Source organism: Micropterus dolomieu, linkage group LG07 (genome assembly GCF_021292245.1).
Source record: "Micropterus dolomieu isolate WLL.071019.BEF.003 ecotype Adirondacks linkage group LG07, ASM2129224v1, whole genome shotgun sequence".
Lineage (NCBI taxonomy): Eukaryota > Metazoa > Chordata > Actinopteri > Centrarchiformes > Centrarchidae > Micropterus > Micropterus dolomieu.
In genome coordinates this window covers 11,448,374-11,459,992 of record NC_060156.1, presented here as the reverse complement: position 1 = coordinate 11,459,992, position 11,619 = coordinate 11,448,374, and the positions used below count along the sequence as shown (strand labels likewise).

The 11,619-nt window shown below is 42.0% G+C and overlaps 2 protein-coding genes and 1 long non-coding RNA gene across 9 annotated transcripts in view; 1 reads left to right on the top strand and 2 right to left on the bottom strand.

Moving 5' to 3' along the window:
- Positions 1-3,730, bottom strand: part of pfkla (phosphofructokinase, liver a) — a 14,087-nt gene extending 10,357 nt beyond the window's left edge. The window contains exons 1-4 of the mRNA XM_046054604.1: positions 3,489-3,730; positions 2,442-2,515; positions 2,232-2,309; positions 1,385-1,574 (exon numbers count right to left, since the gene is read on the bottom strand). Coding sequence (XP_045910560.1) covers positions 1,385-1,574; positions 2,232-2,309; positions 2,442-2,515; positions 3,489-3,573 — 427 coding nt within the window. The 5' untranslated portion in view covers positions 3,574-3,730. The remainder of the gene's footprint in view (positions 1-1,384; positions 1,575-2,231; positions 2,310-2,441; positions 2,516-3,488) is intronic.
- LOC123974147 overlaps positions 1-11,619 on the top strand; it is a 16,912-nt gene that overhangs the window by 1,738 nt on the left and 3,555 nt on the right. For 2 of the 3 annotated variants that reach the window (XR_006825763.1, XR_006825764.1), the window contains exon 2: positions 7,826-8,115. The exons of the other annotated variant lie outside the window; for it this stretch is intronic. This is a non-coding gene — a long non-coding RNA (uncharacterized LOC123974147). The remainder of the gene's footprint in view (positions 1-7,825; positions 8,116-11,619) is intronic. 3 annotated transcript variants of the gene reach the window in all.
- The window catches only part of si:ch211-45c16.2 (mitogen-activated protein kinase kinase kinase 13), a 40,528-nt gene continuing 33,483 nt past the window's right edge, over positions 4,575-11,619 (bottom strand). For all 5 annotated transcript variants that reach the window (XM_046054600.1, XM_046054602.1, XM_046054598.1 and 2 more), the window contains 6 exons: positions 10,576-10,692; positions 9,967-10,110; positions 8,963-9,713; positions 8,787-8,857; positions 8,322-8,613; positions 4,575-7,985 (listed from right to left, as the gene is read on the bottom strand). In XM_046054600.1, coding sequence (XP_045910556.1) covers positions 7,884-7,985; positions 8,322-8,613; positions 8,787-8,857; positions 8,963-9,713; positions 9,967-10,110; positions 10,576-10,692 — 1,477 coding nt within the window. In that variant the 3' untranslated portion in view covers positions 4,575-7,883. The remainder of the gene's footprint in view (positions 7,986-8,321; positions 8,614-8,786; positions 8,858-8,962; positions 9,714-9,966; positions 10,111-10,575; positions 10,693-11,619) is intronic.

Below are 11,619 nucleotides of genomic sequence, written 5' to 3'. Positions count from 1 at the left end.
CTCAAAATTGCTTAAATCACCTTTCTTTCCCATTCTGACATTCAGTTTGGAGTTCAGGAGATTGTCTTGACCAGGACCACACCCCTAAATGCATTGAAGCAACTGCCATGTGATTGGTTGATTAGATAATTGCATTAATGAGAAATTGAACAGGTGTTCCTAATAATCCTTTAGGTGAGTGTATTTTGTTTTGTTTCAAACAACTATGGGAAATGGTATCTGATGGCTCCTCATCCTAATTAGGTCATCCTCCCGAGTAGTAGCCTATTATATTGAGAAAGAATAGGCTACAGCTTGTTTTTTTGGGGGGGGGGGGGTTGAATGAGAAAAGTAAAATAAATTAGTGACCAAATAAGTGGTAGGAAATAACTTAAGTTTTTTTTGTTTTGTTTTTTTTTATCTATCAGTGTTGAAAGTAAACAACGGAAATTATTTTAACTCTCGATCAATAAACTGAATTGAAAGATATCCACGAGTGCGGTTTCCTTTAGTGGTGAGTCGCAAACCTCCTCCAAAACGACAGTCACAAGTATAAAACGAGTCAGGAGTTTAAACAAGTAATTTAACTACACTAAAGACTCGCAGAGGAAAACAGGCTGCACGTCCAGCCGATCAAACCACACCTGAAGCAGCTGCAGCCAGAGGCTGAGTGAGTAAAATCAGCTGATCGTGATGAACCATAAACTGTGTATATAAAGGCTGGAACGCCGCGATCGATCAGTGACAAGCGATGTGAATAGCAAATAAAAATGTCCAGAGAAGTGATGGTGGTGATAAACTTGCAACAGTGACGAACATGGCTGAGACTGCAGCCGAAGGTGAACGTCTGTTAAAATCACGCGTGGACTCGGCGCATGCAGGCCTTTTATAGCTGAGCACCAGTTTATGGTGCAGGCACACTAGGCCAAAAAGGCGTGCTCTTCTTTCTTTCGGTGCGTTGCTGGCGTGCTGGGCTGCAAGAAAAAAACATGCATAGCAGGCCTACTGGTTTGACTGGAGACGTCTCGATTCTACTCGATACTGGGCTGTTTCTGTCGATAGGCTACCATAAAGGCATTGAGTAGCAATAGCCATCCCTACTGCCACGTCACCCTGTCTTAATCAATAAACTATTTACACTGCTGCATTGTCTCCTAGCCTGCATCTGGGTTCTGCCCTAATTTCTGACCGTAACTAGGGGCATGATGTAGGGCTTTCTATATCCTCTACCAGTGTTGAGAAATGATACAAAGCCGATCCATATTTGACAATAAGATGATTAACACCATAGAATAAAATGTTAGTCACCCTATCGTTTCCAATATGCAGTAGGCCTATGAGTGCTAACGAGGATTAAAAAAACGTTTTAAGGCAAGTTCACAGAAGTTTCTTGAGAGCACTTCACCTTTCTTTACGAGCTCAGCCAGCAGACTGCTCCACTCGCCGCGAAAGATGTTTGCTCCGGTGAGGCTGCCGTCTCCGCCACACACACACAGGTTGGTGATGCTTTTCTTCACCAGGTTGAAGGCGGCGGCGAGCCTGCCCTCTCGAGTAGTGAAGGCCTTGCAACGGGCGCTACCTATCACAGTCCCACCCTGTGGTCATATAACAAGACCAGTAAACACTGCTTTGGATTAAAGGGTCATAAGCAAAACAGGTCGGGAACCAGGGCTTTACAGAATCTGGATACAGGATACTTTGTAGGTTAAATACAACAATAAAAAAAATATAAACTAGATTTAATAGTAGTGCATGCCCTTTACCACAACTAATGCAAAACGGACATTTGCTTAAAATCTTCTTTTGAATAGTGCAACTTGCTGCTTCTTAGACTGATAAGGTGAAAAGCACATGCAGCAAGCCCCCTTACCAGATAATAACCAGTATTAGACAGACGGGCAGGGAGAGATTGACGAAATATTATACTTCTTATTAAAACAATAAAAAGGAAAGATAGGAGATATTTAAGACAGAAATAAGAAACAGAAATTCTAAAAATAATAGTTATGGCACAATATGGCTTTTTCACAGAAGATATTTTAATGAGACACTATAGGAAAAGCACAGGTGTAAATAATAAAATGAATGGTCCTGCTATTGTGCTTATAGGATAGCTTATTAATCAGGAGTTAATGTTATTAGTAACATCTTTGCTTTTCCTACTATTAAAGGGCAGTGTCTGTGAAAAAGGCCTTTTATAGCTACGTTTATCAGTGCTGTCAAAAGTGACAGATGATCATATTTGAACCTACCAGCTGGATGATGTTGGTCACACTGTGCCAGTGTGCTAGTTTGATTTTGTCTCCCCCGTCCACCAGGCCCTGGTATCCCTGAAACGTAACAGTCATTTCCAAATTGTATGTTAATGACAAGCATAATATGGGCTACACGAGCAAGAATAAAGACCTCAAGAACTCAGTGTGAATGTAAACAGGGTCTTATTAATACAAAAGTTTGTTTACTTCATAAATGAGGTAGACCTTGGCCCCCATATAGATGCCCATTCTGGTCACAGCTCTGACAGCAGCATTCATCCCTGGGTAAAGGACGGTTGCACAAAAACATTGTAGATATTTGTAGTATTACAAAATATTGCAGATTTACCTCTGCTTCTCAAGTCATTACACACAACTTGTTGCATAATTACCCTGCATGAGGAAATCAAACACTTTAGTGGATACGACTCCTTTATCTCATACTGGGCAAAGGTGGCACCCACGCCGTGGAGACAGTAACCACAGTCCTTGCATTACGTGAGCAGACCCTCACACTGTATGAGTAACCAGTGGTGGAGGATGTAATGTAAGACCTTGTACTTGAGTAAAAGTAGCAATGCCATAGTGTAGAAATACTGTTACAAGTCAGTCATGCATCCAAATTTTCACTTAAGCAAAAGAATAATAAGTTTTAGCATAGAAATATACTTAAAGTACCAAAAGTTCTCATTACGCAGAATGTCCCTTTTCAAAATAATATTTTATATATGTATTATTGTATTATAATTACTGATTCATTCATGTGTGGGCCTACATTTTTATTAATGTTGCAGCTTGTAAACTTACTTTATATAGCCTAAACCAACCCAAAAATAAAGACTTATTTTATCTTAATACAACATAATCTATTTGTTGGTTATATTTTGTATTATTAATCTGAATCTGCAAAGTAACTACAGTAAAGTTATCAAACAAATGTAGTGGAGTACAATTTACAGTAGAGTATTAAAGTAGCACAAAATAAAATTACTAGCCTACAGTACAAATACCTCAAATTGTACGTAAGTACAGTAGGCCTACTTGAGTGTTTTTTCCACCACTGACTTGTTTGTATAATAAGCCCATATTCGACCTTTGACACTATCCAGCTGTCAGATTGACTGCCTGTTAGTTCTCGCTCAACTCACAAATTATTTCCTACTTATGTTAATATTTGTTGAAGACAGCTATCTTATTATCTGTATGTACTTAAATGCTGCCAAATGCAATATAAAGCTGAGTTTTATAAGTCACCTTGTGCATCTCCCCCGCTGGTCAGCACTGCTATGGCCCGACCAGCTCCTGTCATCTGCAGCTTCTCCAAGTCCATCGAAAACATGTTGACTCTCAGTTTACAACAACAAACTAGACTGTGGAGAAAAAGAACACAATGTTCGCTAAATTAGGTGCTAGCTAAATAAAGTGGCTTTCGTTTGGTAAATCCAAGTTAGTCCAGATGTCGCTTCCTTGTCGTTGCCTGCAGGTTTACCTCGGTAACCACACAGCAGTTAGGCCTACGCCTCTTCAAGGTTTGACCCCGCCCCGTCCGAAGGAGAGGTCGCTGACAGGAGTACAGTGAGCGCTCATTTTATAACCCCGAACCGTCCGGCAGAACTCTGCTCCAGCTTCTAAGGGTTTTACAGCATTAGCCCCGCCTGCCCACCGTGTCCTGCAGTTTATACATCAAGAAAGCTCAGTAACAGCACGTATTAAAAGTACTAACCGTGCTGATTTCAACCAAACGGGACACTATAGGGGACACCAGCAACGCATTTACATTTTTATTTACTCTAGTATGATGTATACTAAACTATTTAGAGCCGTAGAACTAGAGCTAAGGATATGCATATAATTATATGTAATATGAGTTAGTTACTAATCTGAGAGCCCTTTAATAAAGTTTAGCTTTTTATATTGCCCCAAGTTTTGTTTTAAAACAATTTAGTTTTAAATACATTTAAAATTTCATTTCAGGGCTACTGGTCATGTCCTATCAGTTTCTGGGAATTTGGGTATCTTTGCATTTTCTACCTCTGGTATTCTTTACAATCAGCATCCTTAAATGGGCCTACATTAAAGGGATTTAATCCCCCCGAATTCCTGGCAGTTTGGAGAGGCCTTTGATATGTGAAATATGTGTATCATTATGTTATATAAAACCTTTGATCTACAGGTGCTATAGTTTCAATGAACACATGAAACATGCATGAAATTAATTTCTAAATTCTAAATGTATATATTTTATATAATTTATATTAATTTATATAATTCATGGACTTAGTTAATGAGATGAAAATCAACAAGAATCTGTTGTGTCAAAAAGAGACAGGCCACAGTGGGTTGGGTACAGTACATCAGCATTTATTCCATGCAGTTGTTTGCTCTGATTTTATTCTCCCAGATGCCCATTGCACTGTATGCATTGGATAATACAGGAAACTGACAGGACTGGGTTGATCATAATGCCAATCAACAGGAAAGGGACATGTGAAAATGAGCATAACAAAAAAAAAAAAAGTTTGATACATGGGATGAGGCAACATGATGTCCACAGTTAGAGACAATTTCACAGAAATTCAAATGTAAGTAACTGGTATTTTTGATTAAAAATGAAAGGAAGGGATCTCTGCACAAGTACAGAAATCATCATCCCACATACCTTCAGTTTTTACTCTGACGTGACAGTCAGTGGACTGGCTGGCTTCAAGTGGTCCCTTATAGCCCATGTCGAGATAAAAAAGCTTTAGGAACACTTGATGATGCTAATTACTGATAAATCTGTTAAATCAATACTTCATCTGCAATGACAATCTAAACAATGAATGGTCCCCTGGAGGGTCACAAAGATAAAAAAAATAAGAGTAGATGTCTGCTTTTGCTTCACCATACAAACACTGTCCTCTTCCCATTCCAATTCATTGTGCTTCCTTTAAATAATACTTTTCAGGAAAAATTGTAGGTCATGACATTTCTAAAGCTGCCTGAAATTAAAAAGAACACAACACCTTACCAGTCATTCATAATAAATTAATTCAATAATCATGTAGGCCAGCTACAAAGAAAAACAAGAAGAATCAAAATTAAATTAAACCTTTACAACAATCATACTTCACAGGATATATGCCAGAAAGATAATGTTATTAACAGCTTGATCGGATTACCCAGTCATTGCGATACACTAGGTTATTTCACACGTACGTAAACAGAGTGAAGAAGGTTGAAGGAGGCTTGAGGAAAGGCAGCAGCTGCTCTCACTACCAGGTGTAAGCCTTCTCAAAGCTTTTGAGCAAAAAGGTCCTTTATCCATCAGTACGGTTTCAGATTTACCTTGTGCTACTCGGTTCTTATGTCTCACACCCTCCTGCAGTGTTTAATACTGATGTAACACAGATAAAAGAATTTCCTGCTCATTTTCAGCCAGTCGGCTGGTCGTCATCGACAGAAGCTCGAGGCTCTGTCAGAGCTGTGTGATATATATACGTTAAAGAGGACAAAAACAGGTTACATTACATTTACAGATGTTTATATACAGGAGTAACTAACACTGAGACAAGGTTGTTGAAAACCGTGAGCAGCTTAATTGCTCTGTGGCCTTGTCTCTGGCTTATATTCCTAATTAAGAATCTCAGCCGTCTGCGTACACTTGAGCTGACATCTTGACATCATTATTGTTAAATTCAACCGTGGCTGGCTTTTTTTTTTTTTTTTTTTAACCGCAAAGTTATTAAGGTGGATGACAAACACACTAACAGGGAGAAAAATAAAGCTCTCACAGATGCAGTATCCTTTATCAAAGACAACCAAAGACAAAAAAAAGAGTGATATTGCTGGGATTCTAGGATTTGGATAGTCATGGGATAAATTATTTTGGTTAGGGAGAAAAAAGTAATGGTGCCAGGATATTTACTTGCTAAGGAAAAGTAAGTCATTGTAACTGTCGCCATCTAGTGGCTATTGATATATTGCTCCTGCTAGCAAGCGGCAACATAAAACCTGAGCATCAACCCCCCAACCCCCACCCCACCGTTCCCTGGAAAGATGAGTTCAAAAAATTGGACTTTTTTTTTTTTTTAAATATAGCATCTATAATAAGCTGTTTGACACTTGCTGCTCTCCTCTAGCCACCAGTCACTGCATTGTGTCTAGCCAGCTAGACGCCTCGGATCCTGAGCAAGCAACTTCTTTTTCACCTGAGCACCAACATATGTTATTGCTGTTTTTATTCACTACAGCACAGGAAAAACAATTAGCATGTTTCTGGACACTGCTTATTAGACAGTATACATTTACCCTGCTAGAAAATGGTACATGGGATACGCTGCACTTTGTCAAGAAATGGGATACTGCACCTGGATTGCAACTAAAAATGCTTACATCTCTACATAATAAAGTCAGTTACAGCAATAAAGGGTTGAACATCACGGCTACCTGTAAGATGGTTTTTCTTTTTTAAAAAAAATAATATTCCTGCATGGTCCATTATATATATTCCACTCAAAGAATGTTCCAACATACAATAATTGGTCCAGTCCAGTTTCTCCTCGAACGATCCTGAGATGAGACTTGAAACTGTAATGTCTAATGGAGAGGAAAGGGCTTCGTGTCATCACACACACACACACACACACACACACACACACCTCCCTCAACTACTCTGGGTCATGACGTCTGATGATGAAAATGACATTGGCGTGTCTTGGAGGAGGATGAGCTGGGTCGCAGAGGAAGAGTATTTTTTTTATTTTTTTTATCTTTTCCTTTGCTGTCAGCTGACTCTTCATCTCTGTTGCTCTGCTAGCTTGTCCACTTCATGCAGTCTTCTGGCAGCTATTGCATTTTGCAAGCTGCTCAGGCATGCTAGGACAGTTCAGCGGGGATCCTGATGACTAGACACGTGTGTTGGCTCTGAGGAGGGAGGGAGGCCGGTTGTTCATGCTGGTGTTCACACTGTTTTCATGAGCTCCCTGATCCCCACTCAACATTGGTGGGGACGGGACGGAAGTGTGGGTATTGGGGCTCTGCAATGTAAACTCATGATAAAGCAGGTTGGTCTTTCGTTAGTAAGAGGGAGTCCTTGTTGGTTAGGGATTTCAGTCTAAAACAGTAAGATGGTGAGAACAACCAAAGCCAGATCAGCGTCACTCCTACGTCCAACAATCGCAGTGATGCAACTCCACACTGCTAGTCCTCCACGTCCTATACAGCAGCACTTTAACGCATCCTCCTTCTCATCATCTGCATCTCTGTCCAGTCTCAGTCTCTCCCCAACAAACAGTTCGCCCATGCTCAGTTTCAAAATGTCAGTTTTTTTTTTTTCTCCGTTCGGATCAGAAAACATACAGTGGTCCTGAATTATCCTTCAAAACTCAGACAAAAATAAATTATGAATGTTACACTATCTACTGTACATTATCATTCAAAAGGGAATCCCTGCCATGGGTTGCCTGGATGTTGTGCTAGAAATGAGGGAGACTGGATTTTATGAAGAGAAGGTAGGGGTGGAGGGGGGGTTCTGGGAGAGATTGCATGGGGACTTTGCTATAGGGAGCTTTGTTTACAATGCCATCCTCTTATTGCTGTATATTCTGCAGGGCAGAGTGGGACACGATGGCCTCCAGGCAAAAATGGAACCCAGCCCTTGGGCGGGTTTCACCACGAGGAAGGGGCCCCGACTTTCTTGTTTCTAATGGTGGCATCGGAGCACTCTGCTTCTGACGTATCACAGTCCGAGTCCCCAAACTGTAGCGGATTCTGGGAGAAAAGTGAGAGACAGACGGAAAAACGTCAGCACAGATCCAGCAACAGGCAACTGCTTTACAATAGCGATTTTATCTTCTGATCAAGAGATGGAAAATTAAGCATATTGAATCGTGTTTGACATGTAAGTTCTTCATTTTTTTAACTGCATTTTAATCTTATATATATGTATATAATGTAGCCAAATGAATGTCTGAACTAAATTTGCAATCCAACAAATAGTTGTTATTGTTGATATTTCAGTCTTGACCAAAGTGACAGACTTTGAAAACCACGCTGGTTGCATGACAGAGCTAACATGACGGGACCACACACGTCCACTGCACTGACCTCATAGCTGTGTTCGTCAGAGCACAGTTTTCCCAGTGAGATCTGGGTCTTCACCCTGCGGACAGCGCACTCCTTGTCAGAGAGGCCGTCTGACTGGGTGGAGATGTCGATGGGGATGTCGGGTGTGTGCGACAGCAGCTCGTCCAGGTGCTCCTCCTGACTAGCGCTCAGCCTCTCGAGAGGCCCACTGTGGGAGTGGTCGCTGGTGTTTCCCTCCTCTCCATCAGACACCGACAGGTTCTCTGAGCTGAAGGTGGAGTAGGACTGGAAGCTGCTCATGCAGCGATGAGGTCTGTGCAGACACAGAGGAAGAATGGGATTTTTTTTTTATTTTTTTTTAATCCAGTAGTTCCCTCTAAGACTGGTTCAAACATGGTTCACTGTATTTGGGACATACCAATATTACAAATGATTTTTTTGGTTATGATGTGTTTCTTTGCCTTTAAATTACAACATGTATTTTACCTCTGTCTCCTTGGAAACTCCACTTCACTATCAACCTCCCCCTCTTCCTCTTCAGATGACTCATCGCCACCCTGTAAGGGATGCAATTACAGCGGTTAATCCGTTATCTTTCACAGTTTGCTTAACACAAACACGTAACACAGGCTCACTGACTTAAGGCTACCAGCCACGCTCACCTTCCTGAGAGGTCTGAGAGTGCGGGGCAGTGCAGTGGGCAGGGTGTGAGTGTGTTGGGATGCCTCTTGTTCCTGTGGCTCAGCCTTCTTTGTGGACTCTCTGTCCAAGGATGGATCTTTGCTGGGAGCCCCTAAAGAAGATGGGGTGCCTTCCTGGGTGTTGAGCAGTGAGTAGTGGGGCAACTCTGGTTGGCTCGACGCAGGAGGGGTCTCCTGACAGTGTAGGCAGCCAGGGAAGGGGTGAGCCTGGCAGCAGGGACACAAAGACCCAGCACCAGCACCCGAGACAGGATTGGAGCCAGTGGATGAAGTCCGCTGTCGTGTGTCTGCATCCACGGCGGTTGATATGATGTCAGGGCTGGAACCAGAAACGCGGCGCTGCAGGTGGTCTGTCTGAGGGCTACGGAGGGCAGCGGCGGGGCCGAAGTAGCGCAGGTTGTTGGCACAGTTGACGACGGCCTCCTCACGACCCTTCAAAGGGAGGAAGGGCCCCTCTGTTGGTAGGTGGTGGTGGTGATGGAGGAACTGCTGCTCCTGAAGAGACTGGGTGTCTTCTTGTGCCCCAGCGAGAGTCTTCAGCAGCCCGTGGAACTCGCTATGACTTCCTTTACTGTTGGCGCGGCGATGGCGGGGCTTGCTTCGGTACCGGGCTTTGCCAGGAGGTGTGGAGACCTTTGGGCTAGCTGATAGTGGAGAGGGGGAGGGGAGAGGGTCGACGCTGGGGATGCCATCAGAACGAAGCAAGTCTGGCCTGAAAGAAATGCATTTGGCAACATTAAAATAATGTATCTAAATTCTCCCAAACACCGGTTGTCTAATGTCTTCTAATGACACTTCTGGCTTTACCAGAACATTTAGTAATTCATCTTCCTTTCCTAAGAATTGCCACATATTTGGTTAATTAATTTAAATCCCATCTAGATACACCTAATGGATGTATAGCTGCTGAAATTGGGAATTACTGTTCTTTTACAATTAGCTGTTCAATTAGCTAAACTTCAGACCTTTTAGTGGGGGGCATCCCAGGTTTGTGGGAAATGCTTCCTTTCTTCTTGATGAGCTTCTCTACGGCGTTGGACCGGACAATGGGTCTGACCAGGTGGCGCTTATAGGTCCCGGGATATTTCTTCTCCACTGCCTGCTCTCTTCTGCAGGGACGGCAAAATTAGTTTGAAGTTACATGACAGTGAACAGAATTAACATTCACTTCTAATAGAAATTTGTACTTTTATTACTCCAAACATTGGACTGATATGATTTTACAAGACAGATGTCAAGTAAATTGTACACATCTATTTACATGCCTGTAAAATCCATTATTATCTTATCGCTCTGTTACTGTAAGATAACAGAGCGATAAGATAATAATGGATTTTACAGGCGTTTTCTTTACATTGCTACCGGCTCCACGGTGGAGGAGTTGGCTCCAAAAATGGGGAGCGACTTCGGAAGTCTGGAACTGGTTTGGTTACATAAGATCAGATGCACAACAAACCAAATCGCGGAGGAAATATCGGTATACTGACAACCAGTAAGGCCTGATACTGAAGAAAGGAGCAGGACTGCAGTAAAGCTAGCTGGTGACTACTGTGATAAACTGTTTATTTACATACTTCATTAGTTCCTTCTCTCGGACTTCTAGCTGCAGCATAATGGCACTGAGCTCCATGTAGAGATTGTTGGCTCTCTCCAGTTTCCTCTCATAGTGCTCTCGGATGTCAAGAGCGTGCCTGAAAGTGATAAGGAAATGCAGACAAATGTTTTCTTCCAGCAACTTCTGTTTTTATAACTACATCATTCACACCAAGTAATAAATCCAAGCAAAAGCAATTAGATTGTCGTTAAAATACACAAATCATTTTGAAATCAGGAGGAATTACAGATTGGCTGTAGTCAGTCTATCATGCAAAATCTTTCCCATGCATTTTAAGGGAATTATACAGCTGTACAGATTAGCTAAATCAGAAATACTTTGATCCCCGAGGGGAAATTCTTGCACTTGTCAAAGGTAGATACAGTGGGGGAAAAAAGTATTTGACCCCTTGCTGATTTTGCAGGTTTGCCCACTTACAAAGAATGCAACGATCTATAATTTTAATCATATGTACATTCTAACAGTGAAAGACAGAATCCCAAAGAAAATTCCAGAAAATCACATATGAAATTATAAAAATTGATGACCATCTGATGAGGAAAAACAAGTATATGACCCCCTACCAAACAGCAAGTATTCTGGCTCCTACAAGCCAGTTAGTCTTTCTTTAAGACACAGCCCCAATCCCAACCAATTATCTACATCAAATACACCTGCCTCACCTCGTTACCTGTATAAAAGACACCTGTCAACACCCAAACAACCAGCATCCAACATCACCACCATGGGCAAGACCAAAGAGCTTTCTACGGACATCAGGGACAAGATTGTTGATCTGCACAAGGCTGGGATGGGCTACAAGAGAATCGGAAAGCAACTTGGAGAGAAAAGATCAACTGTCGGTGCAGTTATCAGGAAATGGAAGAAGCACCACACCACCGCCAACCTCCCTCGGTCTGGGCCTCCACACAAGATCTCGCCTCGTGGGGTGTCCCTGATCATGCGAACGGTGAGGAATCATCCCAAAACCACAAGGGGGGAACTGATGAATCAACTGAAGGCA